Source organism: Patella vulgata, chromosome 7, assembly GCF_932274485.2.
Source record: "Patella vulgata chromosome 7, xgPatVulg1.2, whole genome shotgun sequence".
NCBI lineage: Eukaryota > Metazoa > Mollusca > Gastropoda > Patellidae > Patella > Patella vulgata.
In genome coordinates, this window is record NC_065885.2 from 39,590,857 (window position 1) to 39,616,245 (window position 25,389).

The window sequence follows — 25,389 nt, forward strand, 5'->3', positions numbered from 1 at the left end:
TATACGCCACATGGAAATGTGGTCGTATATTGCCCCTGTCCGTCCGTCTGTCGATCCGTCCGTATGTCGGTCCGTCCGTCCGTCCATCGTCCACAATTTCTTGTGAACACTCTACAGACTACATTTATCATCTGATTGTTTTGAAATTGATATATGTTGTTTGTATTAGCGATGACAAGGACAGCTGTCTAGTCCTTCGGATGAGACGAAAAACCGAGGTCCCGTGTATACATTGGAATGCACGTAAAAGATCCCTTGGCAGTTGGAATTCGATATAAGAAGAGTAGGCGATAGTACCGCTGCCCGGGCAAAATTTCCCTCATAGCACACTGTATGGCGTATGCCCGTCTTCATTAGCCCAGCATAGGAGTAGGACGTTAAACCCCCATTTCATTTCATTTCATTTTTGTATTAGTGAGATGAAGAAGTCTACTTAATTTCAAGAACTTCCGTTAATTTCTTCTGGAGTTATGGCCCTTGTTTCACCTTTTTGCACCTTGTGAACGCTCCAACGACAAAAGTTATCAACCGATCTATATGAAATTTATATGCATCATTTAAATTAGTAAAACAAAGAAGCCTATTGAATTTCAGCAATATCCATTAATTACATCTAGAGTTATGGCCCTTGTTTCATTTTGTTGAATCTTGTGAACGCTCTAATGACAACAGTTATCATCCGATCTGTTTGAAATTGATATGCATCATTTAAATTAGTTCAACAGAGAATCCTATTGAATTTCAGCAATTTCCGTTAATTACGCCATGAGTTATGGCCCTTGTTTCACTTTGTTGGACCCTGTGAATGGTCTAACGACAAAAGTTATCCGATCTGTATGAAATATATATATATATGTATCGTTTAAATTAGTAAAATGAACAAGCCTATTGAGTTTCAGCAAATTTCCGTTTATTACATCTAGAGTTATGGTCCTTGTTTCACTTTGTTGAATCTTGTGAACGCTTGAACGACAAAAGTTATCACCTAATCTGTATGAAATTCATATGCATCATTTAAATAAGTGAAATAAAGAAGCCTATTGAATGTCAGCAATTTCCGTTAATTACTTCTAGAGTTCTGGCCCTTGTTTTACTTGTTGAACCTTGTGAACGTTCGAGCGACAAAAGTTATTATCTGATCTGTATGAAATTTATATGCATTATTTGAATTAGTGACACAAAAAAGCCTATCGAATTTCAACAATTTCTGTAGATTACTTGCAGAGTTACGGCTCTTGTTTTAGTTTTTAGAACCTTGTGAACCCTCAAACAACAAAAATTATAATGTCATCTGTATGAAATTGTCTTTTAAATTCCCCTAATTACCTACAAAAGAATAAATATGCGACAACCCTTGTCGCTCGCTCGGATGATTTAGCTCCTATGGGCGTATGTTTTGTTGCCTGTCAACCTATCGTTTTACCTTCCGTATATAAATCAAAACGGAGTATAGGACAAAATGTATCGACTTATGACCCGAAAAATACAGTAATTTTGGGGGAATTTGAAACCGGTACAGATGGGCAGTAGTCTGCACGCTTTCATTCTATGGTTTTACGATGTCATGTAATTTTGTAGGAATATTATTGACATAAATTTGAATACCGTACGGGAATTAAATATGAAAAATAACGAGGTGCACCTATTTTTTTTGATTAAGTATGAATTTGAATATTTTGTTGACACGTGATTCTTAATTGTGGTTTGAAAACGCCTGCTTAAATAACGATAAGAGTTATGTTCCTTTATTTTCGGGAAGAAAATGTCCAACAACTAAAATTTTGAAATCCCATCACTGGTTATAGCCCTTGTTTCACTTTGTTGAATCTTGTGAACGCTCGAATGACAAAAGTTATCACCCAATCTGTATGAAATTCATATGCATTATTTAAATTAGTGAAATGAAGAAGCCTATAGAATGTCAGCAATTTCCGTCAATTACTTCTAGAATTATGGCCCTTGTTTTACTTTGTTGAACCTTGTGAATGTTTGAATGACAAAAGTTATCATCTGATCAGTACCACTTTTTGAAAGCAAATATTATTTTTTTCAAATCAGGTAAAACATCGGGCTCAGTTTTTTATACACCCACATAGAAATGTGGACGTATATTGCCATCAGCCCGTCTGTCAGTCTGTCGGTCCGTCCATTGTCCAAAATTTGTTGTGAAAGCTCTAATGCCAAAAGTTATCATCCAGTTATTTTAAAATTGATATATGTTGTTTGCATGAGTGAAATGAAGAAGCCTATTTAATTTCAATAATTTCCGTTTATTACGTCTAGAGTTATGGCCCTTGTTTCACTTTATTGAACATTGTGGCCCTTGTTTCACTTTATTGAACCTTGTGAACGCTCTTAACATTAAAGTTATCTACTGTACGAAGTTCTTTGAATTTCAGCAAGTTCCGTTTATTACGCCTAAAGTTATGGCCCTTGTTTCACTTTATTGAACATTGTGAACGCTCTAACACCAAAAGTTATCATCCGATCTTTCTGAAATTTATATGCATTATTTAAATTAGTAAAACGAAAACGTCTTCAAGTTGTACAAAATAACTGTGCTCGACTAGTTGCCAAGTCATCTTCTAGAGATCATGTAACAGAAACTCTTAAAAGTCTTCATTGGCTGCCTGTGAAAGCCTGGATCGACTTTAAAGTGCTATCAAGTGTGTATAAAGCTTTGTTTCCTACATGAAACAACTATTCACATTCTACAAACAGGAAAGACCGAATCTTTGTTCGTCCACAGATACTTCTTTACTATCTGTGCCTGCTTACAAGAGACTCAGAGAGAAATTAACTTTCCCTATAAATGGTGCCCATATGTGGAATAAGCTACCAAGATAAATTAGAGCAAGTCCAACTTTTGTTAAATTTAAATCGGAGTTAAAAACTCACTTGTTTAAATATTATTACAAACTGTGATGTGACATTTGTTAAGCAGATATAATGAAGCGCTATAGAAGATGAATAATAATAATAATAATAAAGAAGCCTATTGAATTTCAGTAATTTATGTTTATTACGTCTAGAGTTATGGCCCTTGTTTCACTTTATTGAACCTTGTGAATGCTCTAACATCAAAAGTTATCTAATCCCCGGTTGTACGCGACAAGGAGTAGGGTGGCCTGTCCAACCTCGTGGGTTTTCTCCGGGTCCTCTGGTTTCCTCCCACTGCTAAAGACCCCTACGCGCAAGCGAATTATGAAATAAAATTAAACCATATGTTAGTCCCGAAATGACCTAGTTTGTGTCGAGTGGACGTTAAACTCCATTTCTCTCTCTCAAAAGTTTTCTGCCGATCTGCAGTCATTGTTTTTTTAAGGCGCGCGATCGCTCTCGAGCGCCTGTCGCGCACCCGAATGTTGACCGAAGAGAGGTTTTTCTCCCTCGCCTTAAAATTGAAATTCGCTCTCCATATTTGCAATTCATGGACATGTATTTGGTTTTTTTTCAAGAGTGTGAAAGACTCACATTCTGAGCGCCACCATGCTGTCATTGTGAACATTTATTTTGTGTATTCGATTAGTATAATGTGATCGCACAAGATAATAAAATTCCGATGAATATGTTGCTAAAAATAGATGGCGCCTATGCACCATTGGTTAATTTAACTGAAATGAAAAGTAGAACTCTCGCGAGACGTGAGAAATTATGAGAGATGGCATAAGTTCAAGGATAATGCGGCACCGGAAGTGAGATACGTTCCAGAGTAACGTGGCGACAGTGAAAACCTGTCATTACTGTATCGCAGTTCTAGTTTATTTTGATTTTACTATTTTTCAGCGGTGCATTCTCGGAAGTAGTTTTAGCAGAAGACAAGACAAATAGAGGAAAATACTATGCAGTCAAATGTATTGATAGACAAGGCTTACGAGGCAAAGAAGAAGCTTTAGATAATGAAATACAAGTTCTTAGAAGGTATGTGAGCAGTTACATTTAACTATCAAATTGCATATGATGATGGGATGGGGACTCAAATTACATATTCTTTTAATTTGGAAAATGATTGACTATGAAGTATTCAAGACAATAATGCGACTATACTTTAAAATTTCCATTCTGTAACAAATCATTCCTTCTAGTGATGGTTCAATAACCGGTTTCAACATCAGTAATTGGCCAATAAGTGGCCTGTCGGGAGAAATCAGTATCGGCTGATACTCGGCCATTTTGCCGATATCTGTTGAAAACAATTCGGTAAATACCTTTAAAATATTTTCTGAGTTGTGAACAAATCATTATTTGCTTGACACACGGTACATCTAAAAAGTCACGAGCACGGCAACCGAAATAAATGTTTTATTTCAGTTGCTGTGCTTGTTGCTATTTAGACGTACCGGCAATACAAGACTCTCATAGCGGCCTTAAAAAGGAAAGAATAAACAGTACAAAATCCTTACCGGTTTCTTTTATCTAAATTACCACACATATGGTAACCAAGATAAAAGTTTCATATATCGGTTGCCGTGCGCGTTGCTGTTTAGACATACCGGTAATATGAGACTCTCATCATAGGGCCCATAAAAAGGAAAGAATACAAAATCCTTACCGGTCTCCGTTATTTTTGAAATCTTTATTCACACACTGTTTGAGAGCTCGGGTCTATCAGTGCGATTTTTGAGAATACCATTTCTGTGCATGTGCAGGCAGACATTAACGTACAACAGTCCACCTGATAAAACTTTGATTGGAATAGGGAAAACGCCAATTGCATGATGATCAAAATCATAGAATTGAAGTACACAGTCAGTACCTTGTGGAGGCCGCTCTTCGATCTGTTTTCAATGGGTGCTGATATTTCAAGATCACCAACTAGAACAATACCATATTAGGCTATTGAATTTTTGAAATTGTTTCTGATAAGTAATAAATTTATTAACTATGAAATAAGGTATATCATGATTTATGATAATAAAACTAAAGAAGATGTCAGCAATGGCTCATCATTGCATACCATGCTGGTATGAAGCGTCGCTTATCCTGAAATAGTTCCAAATCTTACTACTTCGTGGCATTTTTTCCTTTGTTTTATCTAGTTCACTGCTAGTATTGTCTGCCACTATCATAATGAGTAGAACTTTTGGAAAAGGCGGGAGAATATCACATGAAGGATGAAATGGGGGAATATCCCCTTATGTCACATGATTACCGTCAGATATTCCGGCTTCTAGATGCCGATAAAAATTTAGAAATAATTTAATGATTTGTATTTTTATGCTAGGCTACTTTACAATTTTTACATAATTTGTATCAACAAATATAACTCATAATATAGATCATACTTTATTAATTAATAATATTACCAAAAAATAACACTAGAAGAATGGTATCGTTTAGAACAAGGTTTTTAGCACTGGAAAGTATGCATATAGTTTACTTTCAAAAGGTAACGGGTTTACCTTGATAAAAATCTTTAAAGAATTACAAAATTGGTTTAGTTAGTACTATTGCTTAGTTTAAAGGTAACGGGTTTACCTTGATAAAAATCTTTAAAGAATTACAAAATTAGTTTAGTTAGTACTATTGCTTAGTTTAAAGGTAACGGGTTTAGTTTCTCCGAGAGGCATTTATAAATGGGCAACCCGTTCTCTTATTTATGGCGTTTATTTATTAGACGAGCCGTTCACTTTCCTGAGATACACTGAAAATCAACACACGGTTTACTTATCTACGGCCTTTACTTATTAAAGAAGCGTTTACTTTCCCGAGATACGTTGAAAAATCAACACATGATTAATTTATCTATGGCGTTGAACTATTAGATGAACCTTTTAATTTCCTGCGAGCCGTTTATCCGATCGGTTTATTTTGATTACAATTATTTACATATGAAGTACGAATAAAAAAGGTGAATATAAAAAAATGCACTTCATCCTATATTCCAAATAACAATCAGCTGACCAAAAGGTGAATAGCTCATAATAGCTTGTATACACTAGGGCTGTGTTGATATATCGATACGTTCCAGCGATATTTATATCGATATGTAATATAGCCGTATCGCCGTGTCGTTGAAAAAATTCCTCAGTTAAGAAAGACCACGAAACCCATGTGGCGAAAGAAGACGATCTCGGCATGGTTTGCCAATCGAGCGTCTTCCGCGCACCGTATGAATTGCAGGTACCGGTAGATATTAAAATAATAACTGGATCATACATTGATGGGTTCACTGACCAGTTGTTAGGTAAATTTAAATCTTCATTGAATATAATCCCCTGATAGAACACCGAATACACTGAGAAACAGTCATTTAATAGTATATTTTCCTGATAGAATTCCAATGACACGTGACATATCGCTTCGAATTAGGTCAATAAACCAGTTCTAAATAGCGCTTACCATTAGGATTTTTATTTTTATTTTATACACATTCTGACAAAGGCTTAATTTTAAAAATATTGTTTTTATTGAAGGCTATATCATAATTGTAAGGAAGTTTTATTTTAAAGCAATTTCAAGTATGGTTGTCACGTGACAATTGTGCCGTACGTGTGTCTGTCAATTGCCGAATGAATAAAAACTTTTGCTAAGTTACGTGGCTAGTTACCTGATAGACAAAGACTACGTATCGTATCGAAAATGAACAGTATCGACACGGCCCTAGTATACACAGGCCTTTTCTGTAATTAATGTGTATGGGAATATAGATTAAGAGGAGATTAGTGACTAATATGATAATTGTCTGCGATATCACCTCGGTGGAAGCGGACGTTAAATAAAGCTATTTCACACAATCGTAGTTAAAAAACGGCTTTCACAACATAAAAGTTGCGTTTATTTTGAATACTAAAATAACTCTTGACTCTGGCTTAGTTTGGCTTGGCTCTGAATTTTGATTGAGTGGAAGATTTTTAGACACAGATTTTTATTAACAATTTTAACAGACTGTGGTATAGGATTTAAATGGTTCATTTACATTATCAATACATGCAATTATATATAAATCTGTTGATTGTTTTCCAGTTTTGATTTCTTTTTGTGCATGCTGCTATTTCTTTATTTATAAACCAGTGATTGTTTTCCAGTGTTGTGTTTTTAGTATTGATGCTGTTATTTGGGTTTCTAGTGTTTAGTGTACATACATACATGGATGTCATTAGAAGCCGGCAACCGGCAAATTTCGCCATTTACATTAGGCCAATTTCCGGCTACTTTTCAGCTAAAAAAATCAGCAATTTCATTTTAATAAAATGATTTGGCATTATATTAATTGAAACTAATTTAATTCCTAAACGCTAAGCACACAGACGTATCAACTAACCAGTTTTTTCCGTGATACTCAAAGATTTACGACCTTTCTCCCGCACGGAAGGCTATTTCTCACGGTAAATGTTCATAATTATGCCAATGCTAGTTTTACTTTCAAAAAGGGAGGTAACCCCCCTTACTTCCGTTGTATAAATCGACCTCATGATTCTTATAAGTATATTGTAATCCCCACCCTTCGGTTTGCCCGCAGATTCAGGCCTGAGGCCCTAAACATTTGCTGCCCCTTACTTTAGCAAAATTTCCTGTTACTTGAAAAGTTAGTGACATCCCCGATACATATAAATACATTCAATTGGTTTTTGTTATTAGATTATCATAGCCAAATATATGTTCTGTTTTATTTATAAACCCTTTTCTTTTTCGGGAATGTGGATTTTGAATCGGTAACAAATTTAACACCTAGCTGTACCCAATAATCAACTAAATTGCGCAGGAGCCCCCAATCAAGTAATTACGCTGTCTGAAAATGGGCCACAGATTGTCTATAGAGATTGACAGTGACTTTTTGGGGGCGCCAGTCTAATGCACAGTCTTGCGAGATTATCGCACTGCCATCGTGAGCTTGACTTATGACCATGTGTACAGATGGAGGACTAGTTAATTCATTTGTGATTTAAAAAAGATACATTACCGATTTCCAATTGTATAATTACCTGGGATTTGATTTACCAATTTTTGATGTATTTGTCAATGGTGGAATACTAATTTTATAAGATAATGGATAATAAATAATACTACGACCACGGTAAGGTGATAGTCTATGGGTGTGCATTTTTTTTATATTTACATTTTATATTATTTCATATGTAAATAATTGTAATCAAAATGAACCGATCGCATAAACAGCTTGCATGAAATTAAAAGGTTCATCTAATATTTTAACGCCGTAGATAAATTAATCGTGTGTTGATTTTTCAATGTATCTCCGGAGGGGGGGGGGCGGTTAAAGTAAACGTTCGTCTAATAAGTAAAGGCTGTAGATAAGTACACCGTTTGTTGATTTTTCAACGTATCTCAGGAAAGTGAACGGCTCGTCTAATAAATAAACGCCATAAATAAGTGAATTGGTCGTCCATTTATAAACGTCTCTCGAAGAAACTAAACCAGTTGCCATTAAACTAAGCTAAGCCAATCGAGACATTTTAATGTGTAATAGTTTTTTATCTACCACTATCGGTAATTATATCTGTATCGGCCAATATATTTTGCTGTCAATATCTGATATTGGTAAAACTGATAGATGCCATATCGGACCATCACTAATTCCTTCTTGCCTTAGGGTAATGCTCAAATAATGTTTGAGCATTACAGTAAGGCAAGATATGACTTTGTTGTGTTTTGAAGTAATTTACTAAATTGTTGATACATTTTCTTGAAGTCTCTAAACCTCATTTGCAGCATTATTAATCAGTTTCAAACTACAATGTATAATATGATTACAACGTATCTCGGGTAAGTGAGCGGCTCGTCTAATAAATATACTGACTGGGGAGCAGACCGTAAGGTCTTGCTCCGATTATATCGATCTTTAATAGGATCAAAACTCGATTATGGGTGTATTGTGTATGGGTCTGCCCGCAAGTCTTATCTCAAAGAGCTCGACACAATACACAACCAAGGACTTAGAATCAGTTTAGGAGCATTTCGTACATCTCCAGTGGAAAGTTTATACGTCGAGGCGCATGAGCCCTCACTGCACAACAGACGTGATAAACTGGCCCTGCAGTATGCTACGAAAATAGCATCTTTACCAAATCATATTTCATTTAACACCATATTTAGACCATATCATGAGCATCTATATCTGCTTAAGACTAAAGTTATTCTACCTTTCGGTATTCGCATACAACCCCTTTTGTCTGAGGCTGGTATCAGCCTGGACAGTATTGCGAATACCCCTTTCTTTAGGACTCCACCGTGGGCTATATCTCCCCCAAAGATTGATTTCCATCTTACACAACATAAAAAGAGAGATACTAGCTCTACGGTGTTTCAGTCTCTCTTTCGAGAGCTGAGGTCTAAATATGGTGATCATGCTCCAATTTATACAGATGGTTCGAAAGATGGTGATCGGGTAGCTTCGGCTACCGTGACACCATCTGAGACCATTTCTGTCCGCCTTCCACCTGCTGCTTCCATCTTTACAGCTGAACTCCAGGCCATTCTTCAGGCTTTGGAGTTCATTCAATCAACATCTGATTTAAAATATATAATTTTTACTGATTCTTTGTCCTCACTACAAGCAATAAATAATAAACAGCTTGAACACCCATTAGTAGCAGACATTTATGGTCTGTTACTATCAAACGGGTTCATCAGCAAGGACATTGTCCTTTGCTGGCTCCCCAGTCACATGGATATAAAAGGGAATGATCAAGCAGATTTGGCTGCCAAGTCTGCCTTAGATCTTCCCTTATTCGAATTTTTAACGCCATACACGGATTTTAAATCCTGTATAAATAATTTTATTTATGACCGCTGGCAACGGTCTTGGGATCTTGCAGGCACAAACAAACTTCATCACCTAAAGCCTCTCCTTGGAGAATGGCCAAGCTCCTACACGTCTAACAGGAGAGATGAAGTTGTTTTGTGTCGCTCTCGCATTGGTCATACTTTTTTAACTCATATTTTCATTTTGAAGCGAGAGCCTCAACCGAAATGTGTTCACTGTCATGTTCCTTTGACAGTGAGCCACATCTTGATTGAGTGCAAACATCTCAAGTATATTAGATCTAAATACTACCGTTGCCAGTCATTATGTCAGCTATTTGCTCAACAGGAGCTATATGATAAAGTGCTAACATTTTTAAAAGAGACAAACTTTTATTCTCAATTTTAATTGTATATATTTAATCATGTATATTGTTTTAAATATTTATATATGTAAAAGATTTGTTATATTTATTTTTAATTATATATTTTCTGTGATATTTGTTTTTATTTACATATATAAATTCAATTATGTGATATTGTTTTAATTGTCTCGTTAGATTCACCATATGTTTGGCGCAATATAGCCAATATAGCCCGGTTGGAGCTGAAGTGCCATTAAGCAACATTTCATTTCATTTCATTTCGTCTAATAAATAAATGCCATAAATAAGCGAACGGCTTGTCCATTTATAAACGCCTCTCGGAGAAACTAAACCCGTTATTATTAAACTAAGCCATAGTACTAACTAAACCATTTTGTAATTCTTAAACGATTTTATCAATTACTAGAAGAATGCCCGGCTTCGCTCGGGGGTCATAACCCCGAAACCGGAATTAGTAGACTAACGCCACCTGGCCTATTGTACTCCCCGGTCCGAGCTACCCCTATACCCCAAATTTCAGACTCGGGGCAAACCTAGTGTACCCGCCAACCCCGAACAGACAGACAAACGACAGTCACAAATATTATAATAGTGTGATAATTTGCTACGCTAATATAATTAATGCTTCTTAAATTAACCACTGTAAGGTCAACTTCCTAGTACATTGTAAGTCGTTAACCTGTCACCACTTTTCAAGCCGTCATTGGTAACGACGTTAATCCCATCTATTGTTTTTGTTCATTTATTATATTGTTTAATCTTTTATGCATTGTTCATCTATCGACATGTCAGTTTTAATTACATTTACTTTTATCTTTTTATCTGATTTTCCTTAAATATTACAAAATTTGTACATTGAAGGCAGTCACTAGTTAGGATCCCTTACTAAGTGCAGTAACTGGCCTGTCAGTACTGTATGACGATATATGTATATTTATGTTCCGGTATATTAAAGAATTGAAGAATCATTCGAAGTCTGTTACACCTCTAAAATATTACTATAGAAGATTGAACGATGTTTTGAAAGTAAACTATATGCATACTTTCCAGCGCTAAAAACCCTGTTCTAAACGATACCATTCTTCTAGTGTATAAGTTCCCATTAGATGTCTTATTTTTAACCATAGTTCTAGAAATGTCTGGAGTATGTTACGTGATTGCCACTGTTGACAGACAGGTCATGCAGGAAGCTATCACTTTGATGTACCATTGCATGAACTAATATAGACATACAGGTGCCGTCAGTGCCGATCACTTTAAAGAATTATATCGTAATCAACACTAAGAAAATAAGATAATCTCGACTTTATTAATTAATGATACGGCAAATAATTAAAGATAGGTTCCCAGAAAAGTATTTATCAGGTGGTTATTTCCAATAAAAGTATGGCAATTTTGGTATATATATAGAAAGTAGAGATATCTTACTCGAAAAATACTTAATTCCCTGAAATAAACTCAAGGAGCGTATACAGGATAAAAATGTAAGGGTTCCCCTAATCGACAGCCCAACGATTAGGAATACCTGCACGCGTGAAGTCGAAGGTTGCACGCGAAGATTGAGCGCTTGGTGTAGATGTTCATAAACTTTATGAAGAGTTAGACGTACAACACTTTCTGAGATAAAAATCACGGAAAAAGACGTGAGCAGTGGATTATCCGTGAATTTAATTAGGATTCGATATTTGTAATAAATAGTCAGCGATTAAAGACAGCATCGTCTTGTGTACACAATGAATTCTCCGACTTTGCACCAGTTGCTGTAGCTACCGAGAGAGGTAAGTCCCGTGACACAAACATGACCTCTTTTGATCAATTTTTATAGCAGGGTATTCCTTGGCAATGTTTTGAGAAGGATTTGGAGCAAAATTATGATAAATTAATTAGTCTGAATATATTTTTAGTCCAAATATATCATCAAATCACCCAGTTTAAGTTCATAATAGATCGTGTGTATTTTTGATTGCGTAGGAAGTGTGACCCAATTATTACTTCAAGAACACAGCGTTCATGTTTGATTCCTGCGGTAAAATAGTACCATGCGTTTCCAGACTAACAATGACAAATATCATTTTTATCCACCACTATCGGTAGTTGTATCTGTATCGGCCAATATATTTTGCTGTCAATATCTGATATCGCTAAAACTGATAGGTGCCATATCAGACCATCACTAATTCCTTCTTGCCTTAGGGTAATGCTCAAATAATGTTCAAGCATTACAGTAAGGCAAGATATGACTTTGTTGTGTTTTGAAGTAATTTACTAAATTGTTGATACATTTTCTTGAAGTCTCTAAACCTCATTTGCAGCATTATTATTAATCAGTTTCAAACTACAATGTATAATATGATTACAGTTGAATCTCTAGATTGAATATCAGCCCCAAATGGTTCAATTCTGTTTAGTATTTACAAAGATATGACAAATTGAAATTTCAAAACCTTCAAATACAATTATTAAAACTAAACACCTTTGATTAGATAGCCATTTACAACTAAACTAAAGTATGGGAATCAATGTATAGGTTGGCCATAAGCCCCCGAACAAGAGTGATCGCTGATGCAAGGGAAACAGTAAATGTATTAATTCGATAAACTGAAATCCTGAAATATGAAACCTATTATTAGACTATAGTATAAAACTGGATGTGGGGAACCGTAAAAATCGAAAACTGTGAAATATAAAACTGGATAAAGAAAGCAGGGGACTATTAAAATGTCTGTCCGTCACACTTTTTGGGACACAATAACTCTTTCTAATTGAGCTAGAATGTTCAAACTTGGTGAAGGTCTTTATTAAGTCAATGTCTAGATGGAGTTCGAAGATGAACATCTTCTGCTTAGGGTAAGCAGAGATAAGCAATTTGATTGGTTGATGCTTCGGGACATGATAACTTTAGTTCTAATTAATAGTAAGTGCAAGGGGACTGCACCACACAAAATTTACACAAAAGCAAATACACGGACAAGACATCATACTCAGGAAAACACAAGCAGACCGTGATGAAACTTGGTGTATAGTTTCATTACATCAATACTTTGACTAAGTTCGATAATGAGCATTTTCTGCTCACGGTAAGCAGAGCAATAAGCAATTTGATTGGCCGAGACTTTGGAACACAATAACTCTCATTCTAATTGAGCTAGAATGTTCACACATGGCATATACGTTTATTAGGTGAAAGCCTTGATGGAGTTCGAAGATGAGAATTTTCTGCTTAGGGCAAGTAATTTGATTGGTTGATGCTTTGGGACACGATAACATTAGTTCTAATTAAGTGAGAGTGAGGACACTTGGTGTTTGTTTTATTACATCGATACCTTGACTAAGTTCGATAATGAACATTTTCTGCTGAAGCTAAGCAGAGCGATAAGCAATTTGAATGGTCGAGCCTTTGGAATACAATAACTCTCTTAATTTAGGTAGAATGTTCAAACTTGGTGTAGGCGTTCAGTAGGGGAATGCCTTGAAGGAGTTTGATGATGAACAGTGTCTGCTTACAGTAAGCAGAGATAAGCAATCTGATTGGTTGATGCTTTGGGACACGATAACTTTGGTTATAAAGAAATGAGAGCGATGAAACTCCGAATATAGATTCATTATATCATTACCTTGACTAAGTTGAATGGTGAGAATTTTCTGCTTAGGCTAAGGAGCGATAAGCAATTTGATTGGTCAAGACTTTTGAACATAACAATTCTGCTTTTAATCGAGGTAGAATGTTTAAACTTGATGTATGATAATGTTCTTTAGGTGAATGTCTTTACTGAGTTCAATGATTAACATTTCGAGCTAAAGCTAAGCAGAGCTAAGCGATTTTATTGGTTGATGCTTTGGGACAAGATAACTTTGATTCTATCTGATAGAGAGTGATGAAACTTTATGTATAGTTGATAATCAGTTTGCTGGCTTGATACTTTTGAAAAAATAAATGTGCGATTAATTAATATGTGTCATCTATTATTTTGGGACTTCGGCAGGGGACATCAGCCTCACTGTTGGCTTGTTATTATTAAACGTACTTCACTCTGAGCCGAGATATCGGCGATACAATTACCAGGCCTTCACGTGAATAAATTCCTGGGGAGTCAAAAAAAGCTCTCCTGAAATTGGAAAAAGAGGAAATCGCTCTCCTGAGAAAGCTCTCCTGAATCTCTTGAGGAGAGCTTTGTTAGCATTTGTGATAAAGTCCAGAGATTTTAATCCATTTCGAAACTAACCGGCCAGAATTGGGTCAAATGAGGTCCCGGTAAGAAACAGGGTAATTCGAAGCTCCCATTAACTTTGATATCTGACTTCAACAAGTTCAAGTCAGTAATATTCCTGAATAGACTACTGTCTTCGTTTATCCTCAGTCGATCGAAATTAGGATTTATCTACTACAGCGAAAATAAGCTGATGCGACAGCATGACATTTCTTCATATTTAAAACACAAATTAATGTTTTTGTCTATCACGTAACTTACAATATTTTTTTCATTCGTGGATGAAAGACAAACCACACAATGATCACGTGACTCCCATGATTGAAATTGCTTTTTATAAAATAAAATTCCGTACGACTATGCCATGGCCTTAAATAAAAAGGGTAATATTTTTAAGAATAAATCCTTGTCAGCATGTGTAAAAAATAAAATTGAATAAAACTAAAACACTATTTAAAAATAAATCTTGCAATGCTGGTTTATTGACCTAATTCCAACCAATGCATGTCACGTGTTATCGGGAATCTGAAAGCATTGACGATCTTGACGGAAAAATATATTAGTTATTAATATTTGTTTCTCGGGATATCCGGTGTTCTATCAGGGATTATTCAATGAATATTTAAATTTAACTAACAACGGGTCAGTGAAACCATAAAATGCATTATCCAATTATTATTTTCATATCTACCTATAGTCTGGGGGCTCAGCGCGGGGGGGTGTCCATCAAATGGGCACAAAACCAGACCCAACTTTTCTAGGGTAAAATTTTGCGTAGAATACGATGCTGAGTGGTAATCAGTCCGCCGTTGGGGCGTTTTCGAGATATTCGGGGTCAAAGGTCAAATGGGTTCATTTGCACTGAAAGTGAATGCGCGGCCATTCCTGTATCATGAAAATAAGCTGAAAATGATCGAAAGTAATCACACTTTCAATAAAAATGTAAACTTGCTAAATTCACTTTTGTTCTTTGTGACCCCAGAGGTCAAAAGGTCACATTTTCCGTTTTAGCACTAGGAAGATTTAAAGTAACAAATGTCAGCATAAAATACAAAAACTAAAGCGAAACCTGTTCTAATTAATAATAGGAACATTTGAAATTTATCTTTAGGTGGTATTAGCATCGAACTTTTACTTTGGAACGTCGAAAATGATCTTGCATAACAGAACCAAAACGCTTCGGAGCCTGTTTCAAAAATACATAAAAACTGTTAAATCAAAATCTTCCCGAATTAGTTTTACAACGAATGCTATACATAATGATACAAGTTGTCTGAAAAAAACAATTGAACAGTTCCATGGCTGGACTCGAGCCTGCAGGCCGCTTCACAAATCCTGCCCAAATTTTCACCGCTAACATTTACCAATACGACATATATATCCTGTGAACTACTATGTACAACGTATTCGTCGGTTTTATCTGCGTCCATGTTCTGGCGAATTTCATAAAAACTAATAAAAATTTTGCAAACTTTTAATCTCGCCGTCAGATACGTATTTTCCCGTCACAGATTAACGTCGGTTTTCCTAGACTGGGGTTCTCGGAAATCCACGCGGCCTGCAGGCTGGAGTCCAAAACTGAAATTATTCAATTATTTTTCAGATAACTAGTATCATTATGTATAACAATCGCTGTGAAAATAAATCGGAGAGATTTCGATTTGACAGTTTTTACGTACTTTTGAAACAGGTTTCAAAGTGTGTTGGTTCTGTTATGCAAGATCATTTTCAACGTTTCAAAGTTAATGTTCGGTGCTAAGACCACCTAAAGATAAATTTTAAATGTTCCTATTATTAATTAGAACAGGTTTCGCTTAAGTTTTTTATATTTTACGCTGACATTTTATTGCTTTAAATCTTCCTTGTGCAAAAACGGTAAATTTCTCCTTTTGACCTCCAGGGTCACTAAGACCAAAGGTAAATTTAGCAAGTTTACATTTTTATTGAAAGTGTGATTACTTTCGATCATTTTCAGCTTCTTTTCATAATACAAGAATGACTGCGCATTCACTTTCAGTGCAAATGAACTCATTTGACCTTTGACCCCGAATATCTCGAAAACGCCCCAACGGCGGACTGATTACCACTCGGCATCGGATTCTACACAAAATTTCACTCTAGAAAAGTTTGGTCTGGTTTTGTGCCCATTTGATGGACCCCCCCCCATACTGAGCCTCCGGTCTACTAGAATTCGTACGGATCGAGAGTCGACGACGTAGAGCGCGAAGCACGAGATTCACAATCCATGCGGAGCGAGATGTCTTCCTTCGCCATGTGGTTTATTATTACAAAGGAACTTAGTGGACCTGTTATGAATAACCAGCAGGCTTGTTGGGGTTTTTTTTGCCGAATTATCAAAATTGCCATTAAATGTGCTAATTACTCGGATTATGAAACGGATGGCGGATTCTCACTAAGGTATGCTGTTATTGTAGCCGACAAGCAAGTTGATTGTCGATATGATATTGACAGTATTTTTCGTTTCCAGTAATTTTTCCTGATTATTTTCTTTGAGGGGAGTCAAATTAGACATTGAGGAGAGCTATAAAAAGCGCACCTCGACTGACATCCAGGCGTGTCCAGGAGAGCGATCACGCTCCTTTTACGTGAAGGCCTGAATTACTGTGTAGCCTCGATTGTCATTGCTACCATTGTTACGATAATTATCAAAGTCTCGATTATCCATTTTTACGGTAAATCATCAACAGCAAAACCTATTTAAATGTACTTAATATCGGAGCGATTCGATGGTATCGAGAGTTGGTTACGGTCTTGGTAAGTTAATTAATAATTCATATAACTTTTAAGGCCTAAAGAAAGACCTGCAATAGGCAGAATTAGTTCTTGCATAATGCCTGATTAAAGGCTGGATAAGTTAATATTTTCTGAATAATGCAGATGATGATAAACAGCTTTAACATAAATATTTTGTTCAAGGTTTTGAAAATTTATGTAGTTAATAGTTTGATCGAGTAGATGCACCTCCAATCATTCTCATTAAATGAAATAAAAAGTATGTATCTAGAAATCATTATGTTGTATACAAAAGTAGATAAGATTGCAGTGAATGACATCAAGACTAACAGAATTTATCGGTTTTGATAATGATATGCTTACTAGTAATTGTGTTCCATATTACATGTGTCAATTGCTTATCGAAAAGGACAAATTTGATTTTGCATGGCAGTCTAGACGTAGACATTATTTAATATGGTATGTTTGTGTTGAGAAATGGTAGACACATAGCCTTAACTTGAATCGAAGAAAGTATATGTACCACTTTGATTGGATGTGGTTTTTTTCTGTAGCTGGAATCCTGAGCTTTTGTTGAACATGGTACCGTATTGATTAAAGAGAGATTGAGAATTCCATACTCAAATATTCGTGAACTTACGTCTGAAAATATGACAAAGATTAGCCCCACTCAATCAAATCTACATGAAATCTCTGATTCTTCTCTTTTTCTCACTTATTTTCAAGTTGATTGTTAAATCCTTTTAACAACAAGTGATGAAAATTAGACTAATGTTTGGACCTGTAGGCTGTGCTTTCTGTCTCAATATTTGATTAAAATACAAAAAATATAAATATTTCTAGATCATTCATTCCTGCTATTCAGGTTATGATGACATTTACCAAAAGAAAATGGAAAATGAACCAAGTATTAAGACACTTTCGCCTAATTGTATTAAAGGACAATATTTGTGTCAGTCATTATAAAATAGAACTGGTTAAATAATCCCAAATATAACTTTAACACAGAGATCATTGCTACGGGAGATGTGTAACAAGCACGTGAAGAAACGGGAAGTGATGACAAACATGACAAACACGAGTAATCCTACTATATAACTGATTGAAGCAACGAGCGATAACAGACACGCGATCGAATTTCATTTCACTGATAATTCAGTTGAAGATAAAAAGCTATTATATGAGACAGTGAGAGGATATCTGACAATTCAAAAAAAGAATTGGCTGCTATTAGATAAAAGATAACAAACAAATTAGAAAAAGTCCGTGCATTACCATGTTTTTATTAAGAACAGAATGAATAAAAAACGTGGGAATGCACAGGATTTTTCTATTTTTCTCGTTTTCACTTATCTAGTGACAGCCAATTCTATTTTTGAATTGTGAGATACCCTCTCACTGTCCCATATAATGACTTTTCAACTTCAACGGAATTATCAGTGAAATGAAATTCGATCATTTGTCTGTTATCGCTTGTTACATCAGTTAGATACATAGAAGAATAACTCGTGTTTGTCATGTTTGCCGTCACTTCCCGTTTCTTCACGTGCTTGTTACAGATCTCCCGTAGCAATGATCTCTGTGTTAAAATTATATTTGGAATGTATTTAACCAGTTCTATCACATATGTAATTATGACTGACACCAATATTGTCCTTTAAATCTTTGCAGGTAGCCCTACAGTATTATTTTATTTGAAATGCAAGCAAATTGTGATATTATGTTCATTTCCCAAAGCAGTGTAGAATCTTGTTGAAAGCTTTTTGCTATCATTTGATGAATCTTAGGAAAGTAGGGACATGTTGAGTAGACTGTAAAGCAGAGATCAATAGCTAAATGGATAATTTGATTTCATGCTTCAACATACAGAAATTATTCGTTCAAAAACCAAACCATATGCTGCTAGCTAGGATGATGATGTACGGACATACAACTGCATATTTTGTGATTTATAATACCCTTCTGTACTCACACATTGAATAGTTATTGTCTATTGTCATCCCTGCTGTCTCTTTGACCACAAATCCATATATAATTTATAGACATTTAGATATCAATTAGTTCTGATGATTATTGAATCTTGTGGACATTGCAGAACTGTGAACTATTCCTGCTATTACCCATCTTTATTAGCTCAGTTAAGGAGCAGAACAGTAGGACGTTAAACCCCATTTCATTTCATTTCCTGCTATTACTTCCACACATTGGTAATTTTATAGAATCTTGCAGTCACTCCTAAAACTTGCTTTTTAAAAAAACTACTCTGACATATTTGCATTGCCAATATATTTCTTTTAGACCTATAAAAATGCATTTATATTAATAAGATATTTATATACCAGTAAGCTTATGTTTAATTTCTAATTAAACTACCAGTAAAATACATATTTGATATAGAAGTTGACCTGTTCATGTTACCTTTAACGCGTGTCAGCTTTTTATACGCCCACATTGAAATGTGGTCGTATATTGTTGTTGCCCCCGCCCATCCGTCCGTCCGTTCGTCGTCCACAATTGCTTGTGGACGCTCTAGAGCTCAAAGTTAATATCTAATTGACTTTAAATTTATACACAGTGTTTAAGGTCATGAGACGAAGAAGCCTATTGATTTTCAGTGATTTCCAATAATTACTGCCAGAGTTATGGTCCTTGATCACTTTGAAAAATCTTATGGACGCTCTAGAGGCTAAAGTTAATATCCGATTGACTTTAAATTGATACAGTGTTTAAGGTCATGAGACGAAGAAGCCTATTGATTTTCAGCGATTTCCATTAAAAACTGCCAGAGTTATGGTCCTTGATCACTTTGAAAAATCTTGTGGACGCTCTATAGGCTAAAGTTAATATCCGATTGACTTTAAATTGATACAGTGTTTAAGGTCATGAGACAAAGAATCCTATTGATTTTGAACAATTTCCGATTTTTACTGCTAGAGTTAGGGCCCTTGATCACTTTGAAAATCTTGTGGATGCTCTAGAGACAAAAGTTAGCATCCAATTGACTTCAGATTGATACACAGAGTTTTAAGGTCTTGAGACGAACAAGTATATTGATTTTCAATGAATCTTTATGACTTGAACAGCTAAATCAATGATGTTAAAAGTTTTGTATGCTAAACGTTAGCATGGGGCAGAACTTTATAAACACCAAACAAATTCTAATGGTTTTCTGATAATTACTTAATGAGTTGTTACTCTTAATCAGATTTTAATGTATTATAAATGTTTCATTACCGAAAAAAGTAAAACTATGCAACAACTCTTGTTGAGTGCCCGGACAATACAGCTGCTGTGGGCATATGTTTCGTTGCCTGGCAACCTATCTTTACTAAGGGCTTCGTTTGTAAAGAAAAATCCTTACAAAATGATTATCTGATATAACCTATCAGTAGTATATGTAGCCTGGACCAACAGACATTGTTTTACTCTTTGGCCTTTGGCTCTCCTACTGTTGAAGTTATACATGTATACTGGCATCCATAAGTAAGGCACAGGACATTAAAGATGGGAGATTCGATAACGAGTTGGCAGTTCTCACTATAATAGTTAAAAACTAGATCATGTAATGGTAATTTGCTGAAAATTTCATTCAAATTGATCCACTATGAACCGAGAACTAACTTTATGGATTATGTCCCCTGATTGTACGAAAAATCACGTTTTTAGCTTGTGAACACTGTAGAGGTTACAATTTTTATCCGATTTGGTTTAATTTTGAAATGTATGTTTATAACCAACAGATCTCGATTCCTTTCGATATTCGCGCATATCGGATCATAACTTCCTGAATTATGGTCCCTGATTGTACGAAAAATCGCATTTTTAGCTTGTGGACCCCATAGAGGTCACAATTTTTATCCGATTCAAAAAACCATGTGAATATATCACCGTTACACCCTAAGAATGATTGAGCTCGAATTTCGTAAAAATCGGATCAAAACTGACGTACAAAATGGACGACCCTCGTTCGGAAATAGTTTCAAAATATTGTGTATCAGGGTTGTGGATCCTCTGGAGGTTACAATTTTCATCTGATATTGACCCAAATATCTTGGTTCCTACCTATTTTCGTGCATATTGAATCGTAACTTCCTGAATTATGGCCCCTGATTGTACGAAAAATCGTGTTTTTAGCTTGTGGTCCCTCTAGAGGTCACAATTATTATTCGATTTAAAAGAACGTTGGAATATATCACCGTTTTACACCATAATGTTTGTGGACGTCAAATTTCGTGAAAATCGGGCCAAAACTGCTGGACAAAATGGCCACCCCTCGTACGCAAATAGTGTAAACATCTGGTAAATCAAGGTTGTCGACTCTCTAGAGGTCACAATTTTGATCCGATTTTGATGAAAGTTGAAATACATGTTTATAACCCAAAGATCTTGGTTCCTTTCGATATTTGCGCGTATCGGATTGTATTTTCCTGAATTATGGCCCTTGAAGGTACAAAAAATCGCGTTTAGCTGGTCCCTCTAGAGGTCACAATTATTATTCGATTTAAAAAAACGTTCAAATATATCACCGTTACACCGTAACTTCCTGGCTTATGGCTCTTGATAGTTCGAAAAAAAATCGAATTTTAAGCATGCAGATTCTCTAGAGGTCACAATTTTTTTTTTCCGATTTTAAATTTTTTTTAAATATATCACCATTCCACCATAATGAAGGTTGAATTCGAATTTTGGGAAAATGGAAATGAAACTGCCGGACAAAATGGCTGCACTTTGTATGCAAATTGTGTAAAAGTATGCTACGAAGGTTGTGGATCCTCTAGAGGTCACAGTTTTTATCCGATTTTGATGAAACTTAAAACATAAAACATAACTTTATTGCCCCTGATTGTACAAAAAATCCTGTTTGTTTTTATCTTGTTTTCTATCCATCTCTTGCAAAATGATGGCATATCCCCCCCCCCTCTTCCCTTCTCTCTAACCATATATCGTGTGTCCGCCACTGTGCAAGTCGATATTTGAGTGAGTAATCAAGTTGTAACAAATTTTTGTTCTGTCGAGTCAAGGGTTAAACCACCAAGAGACAGTCATACATGTAACTGTCTAGTAGAGATGGGTTAAGTGGGATAGGGTCAATGGCATGGAGACAGCATGACATCATTTTGGTGAAGTCATCAACGCCATATTGGTTAACCCAAAGCAGTGTAATTCTAATTCTTTTGACGATATGCTGACCTGCTCCAGGTATGTGAAAAAAAGGAAAATATATTTTTTGCAGAATAAAGTGCCCAAAATCCCATGCCATTTTGGTCTGGAGCCACTATGCATTGTGCAACAGTTTACGGGCATCGATCATTATTTATTTAGTTAATTTTTCAGGCATTGAAATATCTGTATAAAGAGTTACTCGGCTCTATGGTTGACATTTTGTTTGTGCCACTTTATTATTTGCTTTTTCTGTTTTTCGGGGCATAAATTTGTGTGAATGCAACTAATTGACCTCAGATGAGTATTGGGTTGAATTTATTGTGCAAAACCATATAATTAAGGCTATATTTGAGTAATTTCAGGTTGCTGTAATTACAGACTGAACTAGAACTGCGATGCAGTAATGACGGGTTTCACCGGTGCCACTTTACCCTAAACATGTTACTTCCCGTACCAATGAAACCATTAAACAGGTTTCCACATAAGCATTGCACACATGAAATAAAATGGACGCCGAATCAACAAAATCCAGCAATATCAATTCATTTTATACATTTGTTACATGTAAGTGTACTGTACTTCCGGTGATAATGAAAATGTTCAATTACTTTTATGAAATCAGAAATGACATAGGGCATCACATGGTGAAAATTGTATGTAAATCGAATAACAATTGCCACTTTTATAGACCAAAAACCTTGAAAAGTGACTTGTAGAAAATCGTCTATTTCTCTGCAACCGTACAAGTTAGAAACCATTTTCTGGTATCTGTATGATCGTATGGGTTCAATCTATTTGCTGATTGGAATCAAATATCATAATTTTAAAAACAATACAAATAAGACTCATTTGAAAAAAATATCTGTTTTGAAGGCTAAAAATACAGTTTTTGCCAAAATGACGTTACTTCCGGTGATAATGAAAATGTTAAATTAGTTCTATGAAATCATAAATGACACAAGATATCATATGGTGAAAATTTTATGAAAATCGAATAATAACTGACACTTTTATAGACCAAAAACCTTGAAAAGTGACTTAAGGAAAATCGCCCATTTCTCTGCAACCGTACAAGTTAGAAACCATTTTGTGGTATCTGTATGATCGTATGGGTTCAATCTATTTGATCAATAGAATCAAATATCATAATTTGAAAAAAATAACAAATACGAATCATTTGAATAAAATATTGTTTTTTGAAGGCTAAAATTTAAGTTTTGAGCAAATGACGTCATTTCCGGTGGCAGCGCAAGGGGTAAAATGGTTTGACATAGTCCACTATGGCATTAGGCATCCAATGGCGAAAGAAAATTGAAAATCGAATAATAATTGATTCTTTTACAGCCAAAATTACGTGAAAAGTGACTCATGCAAAATTGCCTATTTCTCGGCAACTGCTTATATTACAAACTAATTTTCACATACATTCTCTTCGTATGGATTATAGCTACAAGTTTATAAAAGTTACGTAAAAATATTTTAAAATCTGAAAAGCCTGAATGAGTTGTAAATAGGTCAATTTTACGCCTTTTTTCACCTCTTAATCCAATTTGCTAGAAAATGAAAAAGAAATTAAAAAAACTGCTTCCGACATTTTTTGCGCCTTTAAAGGACACACTCTTTGAGTCATATAATTTTTCAAAAAAATAATATTTGTTTTCAAAAAATGGTACCTAACTGTCAAAATTGTAGTTTTTGGTAAAATTATGCCACTTCCGGTGCCGACAGATAACACTTTTGGTAATAAAAAAAATGACAATTGAGACAACGAAGCATATGAACTTTGTTTTATACAAATCGAACAATAAAAAATTAAGCTAGGACTGAAAAACTGAATTAGCCAATGGAGGCCAAGGAAAATTACTGAGACAAAAAATTTTAACATTTTTGCGCAAGTCAGATGACTCTTTAATTCTGTGCACAACACGAGTAAAAAATATTCATCAATAAAAAAGTTTTTTGTAAAATTTTAAATTTCCGAAATTTGGCGCCTAATATCTTCGAATTTTTGCTGAAAATCAAAAATCGAAAGTAGCGCAGCTATGTGCCCTGTCTCCAGCTATGCCAAAATGTATCGAAAGTTAAAATCCCATGATTATTGTTAAAATTACCGCAATATTTGTAAAAACGATAACTTCGGTGATTTCGGACATTTCGCATTGTCGCAGAACGTTCAAAATAGCTTTATCCTCTAAGTCACACCCACTTTCCCAGTAAAACCGAAGAAATCGTAACGATGCGACAAGTAGTTGCTGAGATCTACTCAAAACAAAAGAAGAATAATAATAATAATAATAATAAGAATAATAATTTTAACAAAAACAATAGTGTTTCACACAAGCTTCGCAGTGTGAAACCCTAATTAGCACCCCCTAACAAATCTTATCACCCCTGCTCACTTGAAATCCGAAATTCCGGTGGGCATATACTGTGATTTTGGATCCAAAACCACAAAAACAATGCTATATTACTTTCTAATTGCTATAAATAATGACAACCCGGAATGGCAAGAAAATGCGGTTGCAGCTGTCTAATTTCTAGTTGCTGTATTGCAGACTGACTTAGCATCCTCCAATTCACCGCTTTGCAACTTCTGGCCAGGCTTTGCCAGCAAATGCCCTGAGGAATCTAATAGTAAATTTCTGCCCCAAAATATGGTATTTAGGTGGGCACATACATCATAGTGTGATGTCGGTTTCAGAACCACAAAATAATGCTCTATTTTGGAATAGTTCTAGATGGTGTACCAACCAACAGCCAATTAATTTTAATGTTTTGGGTTAACCAATATGGCATCACTGGCTGTAGTTGTCATAATGGTAAATGACATCATGCTGCCTCCAGTTCATTAAAGCTTCTTGGATTGGGTACAGTTGTAACAAATATGTCAGTAGGAAGAGTTGTAATAAATTGTTTCAGTTATAGAAGAGTTCATTATAAACAAAGTCTAGTAGAATTTGTCCCAAGTTGTAACAAATTATGTCTCTGAAGTTCATAAAGGTTAAACTCTTAAGATTAAAGATTTAGTTGTAATCATCAACTTGCCCCGGAACCAGACCCTAGACCAGTGATGGGATTTTGCCCGTATATTCCGGACTTGTCCGAATCTTTTTTCCAAACGCCCAAAATTGTCCGACCGGGAATATGCCCAATCGGACATCAAGACACGGTGAATA

General features: G+C 35.4%; 1 protein-coding gene across 1 annotated transcript in view; it reads left to right on the forward strand.

Moving 5' to 3' along the window:
- The window catches only part of LOC126828393 (calcium/calmodulin-dependent protein kinase type 1), a 179,057-nt gene that overhangs the window by 60,596 nt on the left and 93,072 nt on the right, over positions 1–25,389 (forward strand). The window contains exon 2 of the mRNA XM_050558175.2: positions 3,787–3,921. Within this exon, the coding sequence (XP_050414132.1) occupies positions 3,787–3,921 (135 nt within the window). The remainder of the gene's footprint in view (positions 1–3,786; positions 3,922–25,389) is intronic.